This window comes from Notothenia coriiceps, unplaced genomic scaffold, assembly GCF_000735185.1.
Source record: "Notothenia coriiceps isolate Sejong01 unplaced genomic scaffold, NC01 NC01_scaffold00020483, whole genome shotgun sequence".
NCBI classification, from domain to species: Eukaryota; Metazoa; Chordata; class Actinopteri; order Perciformes; family Nototheniidae; genus Notothenia; species Notothenia coriiceps.
In genome coordinates, this window is record NW_011353184.1 from 34,208 (window position 1) to 58,030 (window position 23,823).

Sequence of the window (23,823 nt, forward strand, 5' to 3'; positions counted from 1 at the left end):
TCTCTATTGGAGCACTGTCACTGTGATACAAATGATTACATTGTACTGAATAGTACAGAAATGAATGGTGTTCAAATTGAATAAAAAAATAAAAAATGTGATAATAATAAATCAAATAAATAGACCACATGCACGATACAACCATAATAATAAAGTGAAATAACTACATTTCTTACCCTGCTTTGTCAGTCTCGGTGGAAACCAGACCGGTGTGGATTGAAAATATGGTTCTTATAAAGGTAAGAAGATTAGAGACAACGTGTTCAGGTCTGTCGTTTTTGATGTCAGAAGGGTTCATTGTAGGTTTGTTGTGCAAGCATAATCAATAGATTGCCATATTACACAACATTACCTAACGTTAGCTTCCATTAGCTGGTCATACCTGACCAAGTTGTAACAGTAAAACCATCGTGTGTCCTGAATTGAGCAAGCCTTTGTTCTATTGCTTGCGGTTGACTTCAGTCTCTCAGTAAGATTTATGATAATCTCAAAGAAAACTGATGTTTAGGATGTCCTGGCAGGGAAGGAGGGTTTGGGCTGACTGTGCCAGTCCTGGTCGTTTCTATGGTCTCCTTCAAGTAAACCACAAGTAGTGAGCACTTGCTTTTCTCCCCCGCTGTGACACCAAACAAGGGTCACCAAATCTGTTTCGTTCGGAATGACACAGTGCAGCATGCAATTTAGAATATATTTTAAAGGAAGTTTGTTTGAAGAGGCCAGATTCCATACCACAGAGCGGCTGTGTGTTGGAGCATTTGCAGAAGCACTGCTCCAGTGGGCATTATGTCCCGAGTCCAAGCTCAAGTGAAGCAAAGGGTCAGCAGCAGTCTCTAAACACACTGCCTGGGATCAGCCCAAAACAACAACCCATGAACAGACAGCATAAGGGAATGTCCAGCACACTGCGACTACAGGGTACACAAGTATCTCTGTGATGTCTGCAAACACTGCCACAATCCAACAAAACACTGTGAATGCAGTCCTATCCTTTTATTCTTACATTGGATCATTTAACATTTGAACTTTGGCATCCCCCCAACATTAAGTGAGTGCCTTCATTTATTCTCATTTGCAGTTAGTGGATAGAGGCAAATGAACATTAAGATATATATTCACAAATATTCAGTGTTCAGAGTTTCAACCTCAAACTTGTATTCAAACCTCAGTTGTTACGTGTACTGACACTCTGAACATCATATGAATGTGTAGAATCATCTTGTAATTCCCCTCAAAAATGCAAATATGGGTATACATTAACCAATAACCTGATCAGGAGATGTTAAGTAATGTTTCGTCACAAATACAGGTTAACCAATTAGTTCCCCCCCCCATCTTGAGCTGAGGAAAACTATTTAGGGCAGCTGTGGCTAAGTGGATAGAGTGCTGGACTTCAAATCAGGGGGTAGCAAGTTCGAGTCCCACTACAGTCAGCATGTCGTTGTGTCCCTGAGACACTTCACCCCAAATTGCTCCTGTGGGGATTGCCCACAGTATTGAATGTATGTGAGTCGCTTTGGATAAAAGCGTCTAACAAAGGTCATGTCATGTTTTAATCAATATTAGGATAATGAAATGTTTGATTTTGTTTAGAACGATAGAATATGAACTGTTAATCCACACAAAATAAAAACAAAGTGCAAAGCTATACTTAGAAACTGAATTAAAAAAAACTGTCTGTACAAAAGGTAGAGCAACTGTTAGCCACACATGTTGAACTTGTTAAAGAGCTCTTTTAGTGCCCGAGACATGAAAGGAAACTGTGAGGTAAAAGCAAATATTAGGTCTGAGCATCAAGTGTAAGCAGGTTGACTTGCTCCTTAAGCCTGAAAGCTCCAAGTCCAACAACAAGAGCTTTCATTCAGACAATAGGACAATGGAAAAGTTGCAGCAACTATCCAGACTTGTGGCTTTCCAAGCCATTGCCATTTTCTCCATGAGGTCTATCTCGACCTACAACCTGACACCTGGCAGGCTTACCCCACAGCTGGCTGCAAAGCACTGGCAACAGCCTGGTGCAATCAGAAAAAGCAACACAGGCTAATAAACGCAAATCCTACAAATGCAGCCTTCACACAATCCTCCTGGCAGACACATATCCCATGTCAAGACAAACTGTAGGTAATGTCTTGCACTTCTGGTCAATGTTATTGGTAATTTCGGAGCGGGACAGCAAGTAGATTTATTGTGTGTCCACGCTTCAATGTCACAAAGAAGAACAAGCGATAAAATGCGCTGAAGCACCTGTTGCTCTGCCGAGTAGATCTGGTTCCACTCCATATAAACCACGTGGTGATATATTTTAAAGTTTAGCCAGCTCGGTCCACCTCTGCTAAACATAGATATATCTTTTAGAACGCCTGACTTACACGTGGTCTTAATCGCCTAATATAAAATGAATGCACTACAGTGTACCTGGTTTAGGAATACAACATAGGGCTGAGCTTCTGTTATTGTTATGCATCCTACGTCATTGGCAACATATATAATCCGAAGAGTGCAAACACTGAGGCAGCTGAGAAAGGTGGTTTACACCTAAAGGGATATAGAACATATTTATAAAATGTATAGTGTTGTTGGAAGGTTAGTAATGATTGTTAGAAATAATTATGCATCATCGTTTATCAACTCTAAATCAAAGCATGTGTTAAGGGTTTTGCCAACCATCATCAGCCAGCCCTCATTGTTTTATTTTAAGCCCGTTATCAATAATGTGATAAAATCCCAAATAAAAAGACACTTTTCTCCCTTTATGTCCTTCGTTACCTGTAATGAAACAGGCGGTCCAGCCCAGTGGTTTTCAACGTGGGCCCAAGCAAAAAGGGGAATAACTTATTTTTTCTTTAGCGCAATCAAAACTTAGCACAATGATAGAGTTTATACTATAAAAAGGTCACAGGTATCATACACTTTCTGTAATAAAATTCAAGTGGGGATCAGTGGTTACATTTGTGTCAGTTTAATGTTCCTTGACATGAAAAAGTTTGTGAACCACTGGACTAGCCTGCATCTGCTTTGCCATTAGCTTACCGTTATCAGACAGTTTTATATGGTCTACTGTGGTTAATTAAATTGTACCAACCCAGAACAGAACGTATTGTCAATCAGGGTGGTTTACCTATGTATATCACCAATAAAGCATTTATTTATTTAGCAGGGAAAGTGCACATTAAAAAACATTTGAGATTCTACCTCAATGTAATACGAGTTAGCTTATGTGCCAAATGTCGTTTTAAGCTTTCCAGGCAGGTTATTACTAATAAGTGGTTTGAACAGAGCAAACACCCAGTTAGAATGATAAGCCTTATGATTAATCTGGCCAAGTAAAGGCTTCACTGATGTGGCAACAGGTCATTACTACTAGAGAATACAAATAATAAGATAGATTTCAACTAATACTTCTTAAAAGTGTTAGCTTGCTGTGTTAGATATCTGCTGTAACTACTGCAACTACTTTCACTCCAATACTCCCTGTAAATATGAATAATAGTGTGTGAGCAATAAGCCTAGTTCTAGCTTTGATATGCATTCAGTAACTAGAGGTTGTTGCTAAAGCTAATGCTTGACAGCAGTCCAAACTTGACAAGCTCAAGTTGTGGAGGAGTTGTCATGTCAGTTGCTTTGGACTATGTTTGTGTCAGAAAGACTTATTTCAAATCTGACGTCACTCAAGTGAAACCACATTAAACAGTGAGTCATAGAATATGAGGCATGACTGTTATTCTAATATGCAGTTTTAATAAATTAACATTTTAAAATAGAGATGTTCAGACTTATTTTACACTGTAGCCTAAGCTTATTAGTAAATGCATAGTCTGTAACGTGTTTCAACAACTTTACGTCAAGAAAACAGTGAAGACTTTGTCTTTGGAAAAGCTGGAACATTTTAACTGTACTACGCTGCATCTTATTAAAAATTGAAAATATATCGTTACCGGTGGTCCTAACACTTTGTTAATACACGGAGGAAACTGTTTTATCTTAAAGTAACGCAGGTTAACCTAACGTCAGGCTACATAGCTGTTAGTAAACGTCCAACAACCATTATTTAACTCACCGCTACAGCAACATTAACACGGTTTACAACAATTGCCATAGCGTTAATTAACACAGCTGCTTCCGCACAAAAGTACCGGTTTAACAACTTTAATATTTCAGGAAAAGTAACTTTGGATAATTGTTTCCCAGGCCTCAATCCATGGATAATTCCCAGACACCCCTTTAGGGGCTAGCACAGGCCCTACACTTTAACACAAATTTCCCGCCACACAGCGACTCAACTTTAGATAAATAAAACAGTTATCTAGCTTTTAGTTTAACCTCTGGAGCAAGTTTGCGCACTTTTCGCAACAGTTGTCAACTTTTCCTACCTGCACGGAGTCGGCGGCCATCTTGGTTTTCGCCTTTGAATCAAATCCTACGGGGAGAGAGGAGGGGAGGTGGAAGTCCAAAAACAAGCCTTGTTTTAAGTTTCCCTCTCTGGCGACAAAAAGATTATTCGGACCAAATCCTCGGTCATCTCGGGTACACGGTCCTTCCCATGTCGTCTTCACACTTCATTGACGCAGTCACACCGTCCTGAAGGCGGAGGGTGGACTGGTGTTCATAAATAAAAAAGCTGAGGCATAAATCTGTCCCAGTGCAGTTGGAGAAAGAGGCGGTGGTTAGAGAGGAGAGTCCGCCCAGAGGAGCTGCAGTGCCGCCGCTGCTGCTCCAGCCCGGACAGCTACACACGTGATCCACACTGCTTACAGGCTGGCCTTACCTCATGCTCAGACTCATCCCGGGATAAACACACACATGGAAAAACAGGGATACTTGGTCAGAATGATTCATTTTGGAGTTTAAATGTAAACAAAATTAATTAAAAAAACGCACAAACGCATTGCAGATGTAAAATAAGTTATTTTAGTTTTGTGCATTTCATAAATGTTATGCATAATGCATTATGAAATGCACAAAACTAAGACTTACACTGTTTTTCAGACTATTAGAGGTGAAAGGAGAATAAGTATTTACATCCCTTAATTTAATAAAAAAGTAGAGTAGAAAAGTGAGGATACATGTATAAAAAAAAGTGCTCAATCATAAGTGATACATAACTAATTAATTTTCTTTTGAATAGTTATTTTATTCTATATTTATGAAATGTATTATTGTTTTTCATACATTTAATTTAATTCCTTTCTTTTTCCTTATCCTTATAAAAACTAAACTAAAGTAATCGGGAAAACCCATGTGGCTTTTTCTTTCTATATTCCAACATGTTGTTATTTTATTATTTAAATTATTTTTATTATGTTATTCATATTTGTTTTTTCTTTATATTTCCACATTTTTAAATTATTGTTTTAAAGATGTTTTCTTTTGATGGCACTCCTTTTAATTCCATAAAGAACTTCAGACAGTCATCTATTTAATATTGATCAACAAATAATACTTAAATCCAAAGGATAATGCAGATGCTGTCACAAATTGCTGACATCCTGAGGTGCAATGAAAACCACAGCAGCTTTATTAAATACTTAACAAGTCACAGTTTACTTTGAGTTGCTGAGCCAGATAGATGAGAAGGAGCTGCTGTGAAGAAACCACAGGACAAACACTGAAGCCTCCTCAGTGGGGCCGGGTCAGACATGTCACAGCCCAGTGAGAAGTCTTACTGCTGCATTACATAACCTTCAGGGACACAGTCATCACAAACCATACGTCTCAGAGACTGGGCTCTCTCTGGGCTCATGTCTCAAATATTTACTGGCGAGGGACAACGACGCAGGTTCCGCACTCATAAACTCAGCATTGTCCACATTATAAAAATAGCAGAGCCCTTGTTGGGCAGACTTATGAATGATATTCTCCTGTTAAAATCCCCACACAGTGACACTCCCCAGAAGTCGTGATGCTTTTGTCTTTCATGATTGGATCAATATGGACTATCAGCAAAACACAACCTAGAGTTATGGTTGCAGTGGTGTGGGGGTAAAAAACAGATATGATGTGGACGGTGTAATGCTGCTCTATATTAGGGCTCTTTCGTTTGGTTAATGTCTGCCTTCATCAGAAAGACACATGTATGTGTATTCTGTATTTCTCCGGCTGTTAGTTGAATGAACACTATATTGATTTGTGGGAGTGTTATGACCTGTAATAAACCTAATGATTATTGCTGCGATGAATGAGATGATTACTGAGTTTTATTGGGCAGGGACGTATTATCCCACAAGGTTGTAAGAATAAGAGGAATCCTAGTGCACGGAGGCCTATGAGACCCAAACAATTTGGAGTTCTGTTTTAAGTCCCGTTTTACACTAAATCCTGTGACATTAAGATTTAGCGAGGCCGTATTTGTGTTGCCCGATCCCGTAAACTAGGATTGCAATGGCTCCCTTGACGAAAAGCCAATGGATTTTGGAATATTGCAAAAAAATATACTCTGTGACAAACACACGTTTATGATACTTACATTAATATAATATACAATGAGGCTGTAAAAGCCAACTAGTCATGACCTTACAGTCATTTATTTCAATTCTGTTCATATCTATATTTTAAATTATTTGTATTATTGTTAGTTTTTTACTGAATATATGTATTCATAATTACATGTCCAGAAATAAGCTTTTTAATGTATAACCAAACTGTTGTTCCTTGATTGACTTATAAGTTTCAATTAAGAAAGTTGTGGGGGGAAAAATAAAAAGGTACAATACACATTTTTCATACAGCAGTGTGAATCTCTGATTTTGGTTAGTGTTGAGTCCTTCTGGACAGCTACACTCTGAGGCTCCAAAGTAATGAACGAAGTACTGTGTAGTGACTTCCATAATAAAACCATGTGGGATGTATATACTCAGGTTGGCATCCTTCTTTAAATTGTAATTAAGTATGACTCCACATTTATCTTATTTTAATCACCATATCAGAAATTAAAAAGGCTAATGAAAATGGTGAAGAACACACACACACACGCACACGCACACGCACACACAGCGCAGCTCTTTATCTCCCCCTGCAGGATACCAGCGCTGAAACAATCCAGCTTCCATTTCCACAGCAGCTTTATTTGTCTTTACCTCTACTGCTGTGAAAATGATAAATATTTCATAAAAAACACACCTGCATCTCTGGCAGTGTTAGCATATATTGTTAGGATGGCAATTAAAAGATGAAAACCGCCATGTGTTTTTTTTTCACATGTGGCCCTAATCTTTTTCAGTAAAACAGCAATAAATCCAACCTTCAGAGAAGAAATAAATAAATAAAGTACCAACCGTTCCACCATATTATATGTGGAAACTTGCATCTATTTATGAAGTAAGATGAGAGTATTGATGCTGTAGCAGGGTTAGCTTAGCATAAAGCCTGTAGCCTCACACATTTAATTTAATGTTTAATTTAAACAAAACAAAAAAACACATTTCCCAAAATGTCAGCATATTAAAGAGTCAGACTAACATACAGGTGGACACTAATGGAGCAATAACAACACACCAGTCGACTGATTGCTAAGTCTACTGGCATCACTTTGGACTTACAAAAAATGGGATGGACATTTTTCACTATGTTTTGAAATGTTAAAGAACAAACATTGAATTGATAAATTCTGAAAATAATCAGCAGATAAAAAAATAATGAAAGTAGTTACAGCCTAAGTGGACGCAGATGTTTAACTGGTTCTACAATGAAAATGACAAAACAAAAAGCAGTCTTGAATTTAGAATTTGAGAGAAATGTACAAACTGTAATTTTAATATGGTTAACAGTTTTGATTTCATACCATGGAAAAACTGTCAGTAGATGAATAGGACTGAGAAAAGTAGTAAGTATTTACAGCAGCAGCATCTTCACCTAGGTGTTTTTGTACACTCGATAATATTCTTCATTACGGAGGAAAGGCCTCTGAACATTTACACCCAGCATCAAGTATAGTATAAAACATACGTATGTGTCCCAGTAAATAGTCCATGGTCACAGGATTTTTATTTCATAAAAACCTCAAACATTCTCATTCAAGTCCAATAATACAGCACAGTAGTCGTACACTTCAAATCTCTTTAAGTTAGTAGTAGTGGTGAGGCATGGAGAATGTCACCATCTTTACATACAAAAGACAACCTTAGCAAAGACTTAAAACACAACCAAAAACAACCAAACATTACAGAGCCGATGACAATGTTTCGGAGCTGGACAGGCCGTCTCCGGACGCGTCAGACCACCTTTGACATGAGGGGGAGTGGAGGCTGCTGGGAAAAAAAACCTGCTGATGAAACACGAGTCCAGTTGGCTGGCACAGACGTGTCAGAGCTGTCAATACAATGTTCTACAGACAGCCACACGTAGTCTTTATGTGTCCTTTTTCCTCTCAGGCCGCACATCTGCCATGTGTCCGTCTACTCTTCAGTTTTTGGGGTAGATCTTCTCGTAGAAGAAGTTCTGTGCCAGCAGGTAGAGCTCCCCGTCCTTTTCCCTGACAGCATGTGCCCGGACAAACTGGAACTGCTCCAGTGCAAATTCGTAGAAATCGTTCTCCATCTTCCAGATGGCCGACTGCTGCAGCTTGGCGATGGACTCCTTCGTGGGCGGCTTCTTCTCGCTCGTCTTCCTCAGGTGGGATTTCTTCCCTGTGAGGATTACAGAGGAGAGGAGGATTAAAGTGGTGCAGGTACGTGCAGCAAGTCATTCAGCATTACTTTTATTTTGCAGTAGTTTTTCCCTTCCACTGCTCATGTGCAAAAAACACTTGCCTGCAATGTATACCTTGTCAACAATCTATTTACAATGTGTTAGTGTTACAGGATCAGTCAGTACTTGTATATGTTACCTTACTTTTTCTGAATTCTGCTACTTATTTTTTACCGTGTAGTACTTATTCGTTTTTTTAGCTATTCGTTTATATTCTTACTAACGTCTGCTTATCTTTTTATCTGATATGCAAGTATACTCTTTTTTCTTTTGCCTTTCAACTCACTGTACTTTTGCTGCTGTAGAGCCGTAGAGTTCCTCGATCAAGGACAAATAAAGGATTTTGAAAAAGGTTTCAAAAAATTATTGGCTCTATTTACAGGTGTCAAAAGTATCTACAACCAAGGAGGGTCATTGGTAACCCACAGAAAACAGGCGTCTGACATAGCATTGTGTTTTTGCTCATAACTGCTCATATTAAAATTGGGCCGAAACATGCAAAATTCAAGGATTGGATAATGGGGTAAAAAATTGGTACAGGATACTTTGAGTTACAAGCTATATCTTGCATTTACACTTAAATTCAAACGAATGGCTCGGTGCAGGCGAAGTTACAAAATAACTCAATCCAAGGGCAGATCTTTCAAATCTGTCCAATCTGTTCTATATATTTTTTAGGGCCCATCTTTAAAGGGGCTCTTTCTTGCTTTTTGGAGTTTCCCTTTCCTGTAGTGTGTTCTATAGGTTTTAGCGCATGTAAATGGTCTGCAAAGGCTAAAATCCCTGTGTTCCTTTCTCTCCTACACTAGGGCCCCTTTAACTCATAGTCATACAAGCTATACCTCAGAAAAGCTAAATTCAGAATACAAAGAGTTGTTTTTTTAGTCTGTGGTTAGGAAACAGGACTGCATGACTTCATAACAACAGATTTAGACTTTCAACGAATAAAATAATAAATCCCTGATTAACTTGAGTACTTTAGTGTATCTAAAAAAGACGAACATCATACTTCATAGCACCTCTATATCACTGTCACATTTAATTCCTCTGTGCTCTCCATTATTCATTCTGGCTGCACTCGCTCTAACTAATCTGTAACTACATCAGCGAGAGGCATGAGTGCATATTGATCACGATTCAATTCTCAGAGGGCCAATTCAGACTGCACAAATGCAACCACAGCACACTGTAGGACTGCAATGTGAGTAAGCTCTTAAGAGTATTATAATATTGGGGGAGGGAAAAAAAAACATGCTTATGATAGCGAATGTTTTTAGGTCTTTATCAGACATGGCACCTGTTTTGTAGAGCTCCGTGGCTCCTTTGAAGAAGCGTGGCAGCGCAGCCTCCAGCATCATCACAAAGTCCTCCAGCTCCTCTGTGACTCCCACCAGCAGGTACTCGTTCACCAGGTTGTACTTGGCCTGCTCCAGAGCCCACTGGCTGCCCACATTCCTGAAAACATCATGTTGTTTGTATGTGGTTAGATGCTTTGTATTCTGCTGAAATGATTACAAGGTTTGTAAAGGACAGAGAGAGTGTGGGAGGAAAAGTGAATGCTTTTTTTTCACATTCAAAGCTTCTATTGAGGATTTAAAATGAAGCTTTGAATGTCTGTGATATTTTGTGACATCAACAGCTTAGAATACATTTTTTAAATTCCATCATTTTAAGATAATGATATATCATAATAAACGGGTTAGCCTTTTCTTTTTTATTACAATGAAATGTTTTAAAAAAATATGAATCAGTGTGTCGTTCCTTTTATCCGGGAAGCAGGAGAGCAAACAGCTTTTTGGACTGCAGTGAAAATGTTGTTTTTGAAAGGCTAAAAACTGCAAAATATATGGGTTGAAGAATTATTTTGCAGTGTATTTTTATTTGTATTTACATTTGGGTTAGGGTTACATACACAAATCTTAGTCAGCAGCACTGAATCTTATTCTACAAACAGTATAATATCAGAATCAGGTTTATTGCCAAGTAGGTTTACACACACAAGGAATTTGCCTTGGTGTAAAATAAATAGAGATGCAAAATAAAATAACTGAAAACGATTTTGAATGTTGATTAAGAATTTGATCGTCAGAGTTATGAATAAAGCTTCAACGTTTCCAAATATTCACTGCAGCCCTAGTGAACTGAAAGAAAAAACAGTGAGAGGAAAAAGAATGAAGTGAGAGGAGCAGAAGACAGAGGAGAAAGACGGGAAGGAGTGGAAAATAAATGAATCTGCGGCAGGTGTTGTCCTAGTCAGGAAATGAAATGATAGGGAAGGAAGTCCATTGTTTAAACCTATAAAGTGACTGTTTGGCAGAGCCTAGTTAAACACAGCATTACAGGACATTTAGATCTTTAGTGTTTATTTCATGTTTCCAAGGGGCTTTGTGCTTCTTTTAACGGGGGCCGACAGGTGCTAACGCGCTACAATTGCCCAAAACACTTCCATTAGAAAAACTGTGCTCCACCTTCAGAAACGATGCATAAATAAAAACACAAATGTGCCAAAACGCAAATGAAGAAACATCTTCACCAACTTGATAACAAATGCGCAGCATTTAGAAACATTCACGAACTTGATGAATCATGTGCAACGTTTACTAAGCTGCATAAACCAAAAGCTGCAAATACAAAACACTGCAAGAAGCTCAAAACACAACGGAAACGGGGAAACTTCAAAGTGACGCACATGCGGCTTTCACACCAGCGCTTTTCCCTTTCTAGCTCCGAGCAGGAGCTTTTCTGGTTCAGCTCCGGTTTCCCTTTTCTGCTTCCGCTCTGTTCACACCGCCCAGAGCTGCCGCTGCTGCGTCATGACGTCACCGTTTACATCGCTGATTTGCTCCCCAACGGCGTTACGGCGGTCACAACAACAACAATGGGGGACTGTGTCCGCAGGGTTATGGCTAGAAAGGATCCGTCTTGTGTAAAACTCTCGCGAGAGTTTGGCTGAATGTTTACGTTTGGCAGGCAGCCTTTCACTTACGATCGTTAACATCAGCGGTAAAACCTTTTGTTCTGGTCCGATGTGCGCTGATACTAGTCATGTTAAGTGTGGAGGACATTATCCCCCCCCTCACCCCCCCTCCCCCCTCCCCCCTATCCTCCCCCTGCCCGTACTGATTAATTATCTATCAAATCGAATGAGTAGTAGTAAACNGTCACCGTTTACATCGCTGATTTGCTCCCCAACGGCGTTACGGGGGTCACAACAACAACAACAATGGGGGACTGCGTCGGGTCGATGATCGTGTTGCTTTTAATCACAAGACTTCTCCAACCTTATGCTTTTCTCCAGAGTGCCGTGGTTCATTGTTTATTAATGTGTCTTAGCGGCATTTACCGACCGCTGCAGTGCTGGCTGCTCTTCCACGGGAGTTTATTCTCCTGTTAGCTCCCGGTTAGCTTACACTGCAGCGGCCTCTCTAAAGTATTCACTGTCTGACTGTCACACAAGCAGCTGATACATATCCCCAGTTCCCCTTAAGTGAGTGTGTGTCAGTCTGAATTGACGCTATTTGGCATCACAACGCTGTTATGAAAGTTTCTCTGGTATAAAATGGATGATGTTAGCATAGCAGCCGAAGCTAAACTGACTACTTGCTATTGCTATCCTATTGTGGCATACGCCGTTTTCTACAGGCACATTTTACCGGCGTATTTTTCATTATGATTCTACTTGTGATAGTCGGACACGACAACCTGTGCAGCCCATGTATTGATTCCATCCGATAGCTGCTATAATACAAAACAAAACGTCTGCCTCTCTCCACAATGATCAATAACAGTGAACGGATGGTCAAAGTAAGGCACAAATAAACAGAATCACACGAAGCCTGGTTAGTGTTGCCTGACTTTATAAAGTGTGTTTATAAGCACTACTGCTTGTAGGCAGGCATGACGAGACTCTTAAGTCGACCCATGTTCAGGGGAGGAGGGTTTAGTTTCCTGCACGCCTCGACGTAAGAGAGACGTAAGCGACGCCGCCTCTTAGCTCTGAAGCTCTTGCCTCTAATCTAGACCGACAATTTTTTGGAGCTGGAAGTGAACCGGATTCCGGAGCTAAGAGGCGGCGCCGCTGCGGTGTGAACAGGAAAAAACGGTACTTTTCAGGCTCCAGCTCCGAGCCGGAGCTGAAAACGCGTTGGTGTGAAAGGGGCAACACAGCTGGGACCGAAACGCTTGGTGAAGTTCAGGCATTTCAAAGTTGGCCAACAATCACTGTCACTGGATACTTACCTAACACTTTACCTAAAAATATGCCAATATTGGCATAAGCTAGCTAACGTAGTCATATCAAATATACTGACAAAACACTTACAATTACGAGTTAGCCACGTTTCTAATCCCGAAAGGCAACAAGTGCTCTGGAATTTTTTTCTAAAAGTTGGTGAAGATGTTTCTTCATTTGCTTGTTTTTGGCACATTTGTGTTTTTAGATTTGCATCGTTTATGAAAGTGCAGTATATTTTGCGTTGTTGTAGCGCGTTTGCACGGGTCGGCCACCGTAGGTGTTAGTGCACCAGACTGAAGTCAATCTTAAGACCTTCAGTTGGCACTCTGCGTCAAGAGTGTGGATGGTAAAAAGTAAGAGGGCAGAGTGAAGGAGAGATGAGAGAGGCTAAGAGGGATCAGTCGGGGCAGAGAGAGATTGATACAGATCATCATGGAGAGAGGAGGATGGAGGCTAAGAGTGCTACAGAGACCTTGAGAGGATGAGGGGAGCAGAAGTGATAGAGAAGGACGATGAGGTTTAATGTGCTGCTAATGAAAGAAAACTAATAAAGCATCTGATCTGCCTCAGGTGACCATTGCCTGCAAATATTTCTCATCAAAACCATTTTAACCGGCAGCGATGCAAATTTTGACTTTTCAATTCTAGGTAAAACTAAGTAAGTAAAGGTCAATTGTTGTATATCCTAAGCTACTGTAAGTTTTATTATGAAGTGGTGCAGGAATGACTCCCTAAACCCGGGAATTTGTCAGCATTTTACCACTCGCTCAAATGACCATTGTCTTAGCGTATTATTTGTTCTGTGTGAAAGCATTATGACAATAACAACAGTAAGAGCATTTATATTGTTGTGAAAGTAAAGAAAAACACCCCTGGTGTCTACAGCCATGTACTTGCTTATCTGTGGCACATGACTCCTTGGCCAGTCCTTCAAACTTAGGGAATTTCAAAACACCAAGAATAAAGTTTCATTTTTACAGAATGCTATGTTAGGGACTATTTTCAGCCATGGATTTATACACTTGAGATGTGCACTCGTGAGAAGAAAAGTTGAAACATGAATCATCGGATTTGATCAAACATAAAACTGTTATTTTATTTTAACATGCTTCTTTTATTGGTTTGACTCACATGCCGTATATTATATTACAATTGTTTGTTTTTTTAAAATAATTTTGGACTCAACTAACGTGGTTTCTCACAGGTTGTTCAGCACACAATGCTAAAACCTGGTTAGAAAGGTGCTATAGAAATAAGGTTTAGCTTGCAATCAGAAAGAAAATTGGTTTATCTCCAGCCTTATGAAAAATAAGCAGACAGACAAACAGAAAACAACTAAAGAGAAGCAAAACCAAGCATGATTTCTGTCATTTTAAAAACAAGACTATACTCAGACTGATGTTTGAACACTCACCAGCATTCAGAGTAGTGACCACAGAAAAAGGGAATCTGCAGCCAGAGCTTCTCAGGGGCACAGTCTGAGCCGCCGGCTGACACACATTCATCAAATGTCTGAAGCAAAAACCAAGAGAAAACACACAAAAAATTGAAACGTGATATTTTAATTGGTCAGTATTAACAATTGAAAGTTGTAAATCTATCTTTTGAAACAAAACAATAAGAGTATGGATGTTTACCTTCTTGTCTCCTTGTTTCCTGCGCCTCAAGCCGGGCCTGTAGTCATCCCCAAAACGCAGGAAGTAGTAATACGACACCAGCCTCTCTATGGGGTCCCGGATCACGTTTATGTAGATGGGCTTCCTCTTCACTCCAAACCTGAAATCATTTACATTAGGGATTACACACATGCAACAGGACTGATCCAACTATAAAGCTAACTTATAAAGATCCAGAGTTTGCAGATTTAAGAGTTCAACACCATTTTTGCTGAGGTCGGAGGATCAGTGCTACTGTACATTCAGATATTTATACACGACACTGTGAATTAGACCAACTGAAGCAGACAGCATGTTAGAGAGGCTGTGAGACTGAGAGAAAAGTCTATCCCATGTTCTCCGGGAATGTTTTGTGATTAGCCACTATTCAGAAACTATCAGAGATAGAAAAAGTTGAAATGATTATGTACATTGCTCACCCTGTGTTATGGTACAGTCTTAAAGGGGCCCTATTATTTTCGTTTTCAGGTTCATATTTATATTTAGTGCCTCGACTGTGACATTTTTCCATGCTTTAATGTTCAAAAAGCTCTTTATGTTTCTCATGTGCTGCAGCACCTCTTTTCACCCTCTGTCTGAAACCAGAGTTGGAGCGCAAGCTAATAAAAGCCAATGTTACGTAGTGATGTCACTATGTTAAGGATGTTAACAAAGGAGTCCAATGGAGGTGTTTCAGGCGGGGGGGAACTTTGGGATTTTAGACTGTTCTGACCGTTTACATGCAAACAAAACAATATAACACACTACAGGAGAGGCAAAACCCGAAAAGGCACAATAGGGCCCCTTTAAAAGTAAAACCCTTTCCCGCGTACCCCCACACTGAGTTAAGGGTAAAAAAGCTGAGATGTATTTGATAAATTAAAGTAACATTGGGTTGGAATTAACAGCAGCAGTGTATCAAACTTGTGAGCTATTATCCAAGTGTCATTTATCAAGTGATGGGCTCATTACTGAGTACACTTTGGAATCGTCCAGACGGGTAGACATCTGTGCCAGTGTGACTCTTTTATTAAGTGTTTTAAATAGTGCCGTTTTAGTCAAAATACATTTGTTATTACATATACATTTAGTTAGCATATGACATACGAATAAATTAGACGTGGTTTATACTGAATGGGTTGTGTGAGAGGTTGTAAACGATGTTTTGATGTTAAAGATGGCTTCCATTTACTTTCATTCATGAAGATTTTTTGATTCTTTGTTTTGTGTAAAGGGAACGCAAAAGACAACCTTTCCCCCCAGAATTCAAGCTAACATGGGGCGAGTCACTCATGTACAGTTCTTGTACCTGGGTAGGAAGCATCAAAGCATATTTTTGTTGAAAAACGCTGGTCTCCAGTAAAAGTCATTTCCAAAAATGGTGGAGTCAAGGACATTAGCAGACTGATTTTATGTGAGGCGTAACCTTTTCTTAATGGAGAAATTAAAAATGTTTAGGAGACTTAAGTCATATATATTAAATAGATGATGGAAAGTTTATCAACCCAAAGTAGAATGGGTTTCAGGTAAAAAAGCACCAGTTGTATTCTAATCCTCGCATACTTTCAGCTCTATTATGCCGTCAACAGATTACATTTCCTTTTTATTGGTTTTAATTGTAGTTTTTTTTGTCAATCCTAGACTGATTTGTAAATTCTAATTCCTTACGAACAAAAAAAGCCATAAAAGACTTGAATGACCACAAGGGGGAGACCCTACACAAAACCACAGCAGGGTTGATTCACTGTTTTTAACTGTTGTTGTTATATTTCAAGACAAAGTATTTACTTTGTGAAGTCCAAGAAGGAGACGTGTCCGTGGTAGAAGGCCGGCTTCATTTCTCTCCACTCAGTCACATTCTTTACAAACCGCATCTGGAACAAATAAAAATTGTCATTGCAGTGGATAAAATATATTTTGAGTTCCGTTCTAATTCTGTGCTGCAGCTAGTTCGGCTCACAGGTGGTCCAACTTGCAAACCACTAAAGAACCAGTTTGCTTTTCCACTGACCAGAGGTGGGAGGAGCCAAGTCATGACGTCACCTTTGACAACATAGATAATGGATTGTATAATGTGAAGTATCTCTTGTCTTACATGGATGAAGTTTGCCTAGCAACTAAAACTAGTCTGACTTATCAATTAAAAGATTTAAAGCCAACGATATATCAAATTCCAAGTCATGGAACAATAACGAGGCACAGGTATGGCAGATCAATTATTTAGCAAACTGGTTGTTATTCAAAGTATGGGGAATAATAAGTTATATGTTAGAGTTATGCCTGGTTCATGTTTTTCCCCACGTTTATATGTGTGTCTAGCCATTTTGCAATCTTGGCGCTACTGCTTCTGAAACAGAAGTTTTCTACTCCCACCATTTACTGTTCCAAGAACCAGCGCTGCTGCAGTGGGAACACTAAAAAGTGGTTCACAATAAAGCACTCCAAACCGGCCCTTGGACCACATTCGTTGGAATGCAAACCTCAACATTAATTTAAAAAATAAAAAAGTATGTTAAAGAAACCTGTTGCTAGAGCTGCTCTTTTTTAGTCGATGGTTGTTTTGGTCTTAGCAAATTAAGATTTCTTGAGTTGATTTGTCGATGTTATGCGTTTTGTTCTTCCTGAATGACTCATTTCAAAGACATTAATAAGCTCATTTCTGGTAAACGAGACATTTGCATGGGCTTCACTTTTTTTTGTGTGGTGTAGAGACTTTTTTCAGACAAAAGAAAAATAATATTTGCAGCCCCACGCTTAATAATCTAGTAATGCACTGAAAAGAGGGAACGATGTTTGCTTTCCTCGTTTTTAATCAAAGTGTACTCATCTTAACCGGTTACATGACCAAGTTGCACCTATTGGATCGCCAGGAATACATACACAGTGTTATTGAGGTTTGACATGATCTTTTGTGCAAATGACCTGTGTCTCATTTCTTTCATTTATTTGTGCACGCTATTTTTCAGAAATGTTTTAACAAGAAGTAAGGTAATGTCCCCAGCAGAAGAAGAATTGTGTTAGTTGAGGACCTCCCTACAGCAGGGCGTGTCTCTGACCTGGTCCTGTATGGACATGACAGGGTTGTTCTTGGTGGTGTTGATGTGCAGGACGTGGTAGTGGTTCTTCCCACACAGGTCGTAGGCGATGTTGGTGAAGGATGTGCTGGCCGTCTTGGGCACGCGGTTGTAGATGATGACGAGGTCGTCTTCGCCCTCCGACGGCGAAGAGGCCGCAGAGTCCCGCTCCCGCACGCCGTCCTGCGTGTGCCGCTGCTCGATCTCACGCACCTCGTGTCTGGCAATGGCTCGTTCTGGAGGGGAGAGAGGAGGATGGACACAGGTGAGTTTTGCTTTAAGAAATCAGCACAAATGTCCTTCAGAGATTTTCCTAATACCAGATTTAAAGGTTTTCTGGTCAAATGTACAAGAGCTACAGCGTAGATGTTGCTAAGGATATCTGAAGTCCCAAGCTCCTCCAACAATGCAACATAAATTGCAAAAAGACAGAAAATAGTGCCAGGGACACAATCGTGCAAATAAAATCCAGGAGCTATAGACGATTTAAATGTTAAATAAAACAAGATAAAACAGAATGTTAAATGTAATACTATAGAGTGGACTGCTTATTGTAATAAAATATGATATCTGGAGCAAGCTTATAGCAGTTTACATATTTTTATAAATTCTGACTTTTTGATTTTGATTTAGTTTTTTGGTTAGTTTTTGCTAGTTTGTTCCTCAGAAATATTTGTATTAGATTTAAGACAACAATCAAACATCTCACTTTAGCGCTTTTGCTAGTTTTAAATTTTAAATGTTTAGGATTTGGGAAAGATTTACATATTCAATTTGAGTAGTTTTTTCGGGTAGGATATATTTACTTGGACCTATTCAGCTATATTAACATACAAAACACATGGTTGGAGAACTGTGTAGAAATGGTCATTTAGCATCTGTGTGAAGAAATGTCAACATAACGCTATCTCTAATGTCAAGTTTCTGTGTTTTAATTTCACAAATGTATAAAACCATTCTTTGCCCTCTACTTTTTTCGGTAGTGAGACATCGTAGCAAAACCCAAAAAGTAATAAATGTATGTTTTGAGTACGTTTATGTAATGTATATTATTTACCAGGCAATAAGGTTTCAGTTTAGTTAAGTTCAATGAGTTTTTGTTTACCAAAATTATAATTTACTTTTAGTTGACATAAATAACCCTTTGCTGGAGCTGCTATTAAAAGTGCTAGAAAGAATGACATACTTACTTAAACAGTCTTAAGTGTAAATAAAAATACCAGGAGCAACCACCATGTTTAAATACTGGTCAACATTTGACACACCGCACAACTACATTATATGCTTTGATGGCACTCAGCTGTTTCCCATTTGACATCTCTGCTACATCTCCAAGTTAAATGAAACCTGACAAAGACACTGTTCCGTCCTTGTCAGAAGTAGCAGTGCTTTGTGAGAGACTAAACTTTAATTTCCATTTGATTCAAACATAAAAAACCCTTTCCTTCTTCACACCAAGTTTTAAGAATAATGTCATACAGGAATATTAGTTAATCATTTTGTTAGCAGCCTGTTTCACGCTGCAATACCACCTCTCTTAGCTAATCAAATTCCACTTTAATATCAGTCTCCTACCTTCACTCTCACTCTCCTCATTTAATCGCAGACTGAAGTGTCTGTGCGCTCCCTTTTTAGATCAAATAAATGTACCCTCATATGGCCGAGTACATGTGTCTGTGCTTTAGACGGACTCTAATTGACATATCCAGCCTGGTTTCTCTTTATGCGAAAAGTGTCCTGTAACCAGGGTCAAGGGTGAAGAGGCGAGGGTCAGAGGTCAGCTTGATCGTAAGGCTACAGTTATTTGATCGCAGGCGGGATGTCACCGGGTAAAGATGTTACTGACATGTATGATCCATGCAGTAATGAATCTTCACAAATGTGTAGTTGAGATCCAAATGAAGGCAGGCTTAGAAAATGGTGGTCCTTAGCAGTGGTGGAGCGTAAGCAAGTACATTTCCGCAAGTACCGTACTTAAGTAAAACGTTTTTTCACATTATGTTCATTTATATACTTTGACTTCACTTCATTTATGTGGGAAAAATGTTGCACTTTTAATTCGGCTTTATTTTTTTACTGCATTAGTTACTACTGATTTAGCAGATTTCATTTATTAATACAAAATACAAACCAACTAATAAATGATTTAATTAAACTGTATTATATATTAAACTACCCAGCTGCAAACGTAAAAAGTTATGTACATATTGCATGCATTAATAAAGGTACAATCATTTAATATATTTTAAATATATACGATTCTGAAATTGGCCCAACTAAATAAAAAGTACTTTTGGTACTTTAAGTGTATTTTCATGCTACTCAAACATTGTTACTTTAGTAATACTTTGAATGCAGGACTTTTACATAACAGGGTATTTTTACACTGTTGTATTGCTACTTTGAATCAAGTAAAAGAGTACCAGGGAGTGGGACATCTCTTAAGTGGTTGACCAATCACAACAGAGCCGGCCAGCTAACCAATCAGAGCAGTCTGGGCTCTGGTTTCAGACAGAGGGTGAAAAGAGGTGCTGCAGCACAGGCAGTATGAGACAAAGAAAGAGCTTTTTGAACATTAAGCATGGAGACATGTCCCAGTAGACTCTAGAGCAGGGGTGTCCAAACTTTTTTCACTGAGGGCCACATACAGAAAAATATGCGAAAGTTTGGGCCACTCACTAAAGTTAAGGTATATCGGCTCACCTCTAGTGTATTAACAGTAATAAAAATCAATCAATCAAATGTAGGTAAATTATTCTTGATAATTTATTATACTTAAAGAAAAAACTTTATACATCACATCTTTCTATGTATGGGTTTTAATTTTTTTATTTACAAATCAATCAATCAAATGTAGGTAAATTATTCTTGATAATTTATTATACTTAAAGAAAAAACTTTATACATCACATCTTTCTATGTATGGGTTTTAATTTTTTTTACAAAAAGGGTTGGCAGCTCATTCTCAAAACTGCAGCCTCAGATTGCTTCTTTGTCAGGATGGGGACCCCCTTCACAGCCCTGTATAAAGAGGGAAAAATAACAGGACAAGGGAAAGGGTAGGCTTTATTTAACCTAGTTATGCAAATAATTTATTGCGGTTGTTAACACATCAGCTAACGTTTTTTAGAAAAATGTTATCAACTTTAATTGACTGAATTTATTAAGTAATTGGGCTTTTGAACACATGAATACTGTGTAATATATTTTAACTCACCTACAATGGGAACAGCGTTGCACTTAATGGGAGCAGTGATGCTGCGCTCTGGACTGAAGGATGGCTGGCAGGTCAGGAGTAAGTTTGGTGGTTGAGATGCGAAGGACATCACAGAGATGGCTGTCGGTCATTTTGGTTCTCAATCGGCTTTTGTTCAGAGTTAACAGAGAAAATGTTTGCTCGCATATGTATGTTGTGCCAAACAGACTCGTCATTCTTTTTGCGTGGCGTCGCATCAGAGGAAACTTGGCCTTTTTCCAAGCTCTGGTAGAAGTCGGGTAGGGAGAGGAAGCTGATGTTGATTCTTCAGAGAATCATCACACTGCATTTCGATGAGTTCTAATTGCAGACTCTCTTCCACTTCTTCTGCATCCATCAGGAAGGGAGTGAGAAACAGCTTGATTTTTCTTGCTCAATGACAGAAAAATCTTGGAAGCGCTGATTGAATTCTGTCATAAGAGTTGTGATCACAGACACATATTTCCCTTTTAGCAGAGAGTCGGCCCTTTGGATGAGCACATTTGATTTCGGACAGCGTAGGGAAGTGCGGCAAGGTTGAAGTTGCGTAGTTGTGTCTCAAAAAGACGAAGCTTCGCACAGAATGCTTTCATGTGTGCATAAAGGTTGTGGTACAAGCTGGTCTTTGCCTTGTTAGGCTCTTGTTCAGTGAGTTAAGATGAACCAGTAAGAATCAACTAGAAAGGCAGGTCTGCCAACCATAGAGGATCACTCAGTTCATGAAGAGGTTCGGTCCTTCTCTTTCAACAACTGGTCAATTTCTGATCTCAGGGAATAAAACCGCTTCAGCACGGAGAGCCGCGACTAAGCCAGCGCACATCACAATGATAGAGTAGCGTCCCCGTATTCAGCATCGACATCAGATAGGAAAGGCTTGAAATTCTCTGTGGTAGAGGCCGCTCGTGCTCGAATTATGTTGACAGTTTTCACAACTGTGGTCATCACATCGCGCAAGCTGGACTGTCTTGGCACAGAGAGCTTCTGGTGGATGATACAGGTGCAATTTTTACAAGCTCGCGCTCCCACTCTCTCGCACCTTGGGCGCACACCATAGATGCCATTCCTTTGCGCTCGCCTGTCATAGCGGGAGCCCCGTCCGTTGCAACTCCACACAGCTTGTCCCATTTAAGTTGCATCTTGTTAATTGCACCTGACACGGCTTCAAAAATGTCCTTACCCGTTGTTGTGCCCTTTAGACTCCGAAGATCAAGCAGCTCCTCCGTAATGCAAAAGTTATCGTCAACTCCCCGCAAAAAAATTAACAGTTGTGCGGTGTCTGTGGCATCTGTGCTTTCATCACATGCAATCGAGTAAAAATCAAAAGCACAAGCTTTATGTGACACTTGATTTTGTATGTTAGCTGACAAGTCTTCGATTCGCCGCACAATTGTGTTTCTGGACATGCTCACGTTGTTGAATTCCTGCATCTTTTCCGGGCACATTATTCCAGCGACTTTAATGAGGCACTGTTTAACGAAGTCACCGTCTGAGAAAGCTTTCCCGTGGCGCGCTATGAGTTGAGCTACCTCATAGCTAGCTATTGTAGCATTTTCTTGTGTTTTGTTAGCACGGTAAAAGTACTGTTGTTGAGCCTGCAGGTTAGCTACCATTTGCTTGACTTTCTCCTCTCGCTCAGCAGCAGTGTAGGACGTGAAGGTCGGATGCTTGGTTTCGTAGTGTCCTCGTACATTGTACTCTTTCATCACTGCAACCGTTTCATTGCAAATCAAACAGACACATTTCCCCCTGACTTCTTTGAAGAAATATTCATTTTCCCACTGTGTTTGAAATTTTCTGCATTCACTTGCTATCTTGCGTTTCTTTGGTTCTGCCATTTTGTCGTCGCGGATTTTTTTTATTTGAAACTTTTTTTTGTGGAGAAGCTGCATTAGGACTGCAGCTAGTGAGTAGCTCCACCTACTGGTCAAACTAAGAACTACAATAGAGTCAAGTGCAAGTTTCATGTGTGGGCCACATTCTATTCTATTTTTATAATTTGCTGCGGGCCAATAAAAAATGGATCCCGGGCCGCAGTTGGCCCGCGGGCCGTACTTTGGACACCCCTGCTCTAGAGGAACTAAATACAAATATGAACCTGGAAATGAGTATGATATGTCCTCTTCAAATAAGTGACTTTACCTTTTAAACTCTTCAGGGCCAAACGAAAAAATCAATAAGTGTGCCATCATTTTGCCAAGTACGTTCCTGTGCTTCACTTGAATAGATGTATCCAACCTTGTTTCCTCTTCTGGGAAAAGCGTCATGTTACGAGAGTGAAAGGGTGAGGAGGTGAGGGTCATGGGTTGGTAGTTAGACGGTAAGGCTACAGTTATTTGATCGCTGACTGGACATTAACAGGACAACAATACACTATAAATGAGGGGGGCGGAGGGATCTCAATCCAAACATAGATGAAATGGCAGGAAAGCCAGACCTGGTTTTGAATAGATCCCGCACAAAGACACCCAGGCCTTTGTTACCCACAGGCTTTTCTACGTCTGAATTCGCCTCAGAGAGACTGGTGTTGACAATGACTCGGAGAGGATGGAGGGAGAAGAAAAAGAGTGTGTGTATGTGAGTGTGTGTGAGAGGAAGGGAGGCTGGAGCACCTAATACCCGTGGGAGCCCTCGCTGGAGCCCTTGCTGGAGTCTGGCTTCTGCTGAGACACTGGACTGGTCGGCTTAAGAAGCTGGCATCTGGCACAGGCGGCCAATTAAGATGTCAACTGTGAATCCGCCAACCTCTCCTTCGTCCGAGCTGGACACATGTGGGCATGTGCTCTCAACACACACAGAAATGCTCCTGCTGCCCCCTCTCTTACACCCTGCTGAGCAGCTGTTAATGTCCCGCTCGTCGAGCTGGGTCTGGTTACGGTCGGAGACATGCCGCTTCCGCCCACTAGTGCTCGTGGGCGTGGAGACGTGCCAGGTGGCTGTGATGGCTGA

At 39.9% G+C, this 23,823-nt stretch overlaps 1 protein-coding gene across 1 annotated transcript; it reads right to left on the reverse strand.

The window, feature by feature from the left end:
* Positions 1 to 7,717: 7,717 nt before the first annotated feature.
* LOC104952770 (heparan sulfate 2-O-sulfotransferase 1-like) lies at positions 7,718 to 21,349 on the reverse strand. The gene is made up of 7 exons (XM_010779646.1): positions 20,860 to 21,349; positions 17,625 to 17,878; positions 16,357 to 16,442; positions 14,551 to 14,689; positions 14,328 to 14,425; positions 9,977 to 10,134; positions 7,718 to 8,618 (listed from the first exon to the last, which is right to left on the reverse strand). Exons 1-7 carry the CDS (start codon positions 20,966 to 20,968, stop codon positions 8,395 to 8,397), a joined length of 1,068 nt encoding a protein of 355 aa, XP_010777948.1. The 5' UTR covers positions 20,969 to 21,349; the 3' UTR covers positions 7,718 to 8,394.
* Positions 21,350 to 23,823: the final 2,474 nt, after the last annotated feature.

Coding starts and splice junctions, on each gene's coding strand:
- LOC104952770 (XM_010779646.1), bottom strand. CDS start 20,968: ATGTCCTTCGCATCTCAACCACCAAACTTACTCCTGACCTGCCAGCCA. Junction 10,135..14,327: donor GGTCACTACTCTGAATGCTG/GTGAGTGTTCAA, acceptor TGATGTTTTCAG/GAATGTGGGCAGCCAGTGGG. Junction 8,619..9,976: donor CACGGAGCTCTACAAAACAG/GTGCCATGTCTG, acceptor TAATCCTCACAG/GGAAGAAATCCCACCTGAGG.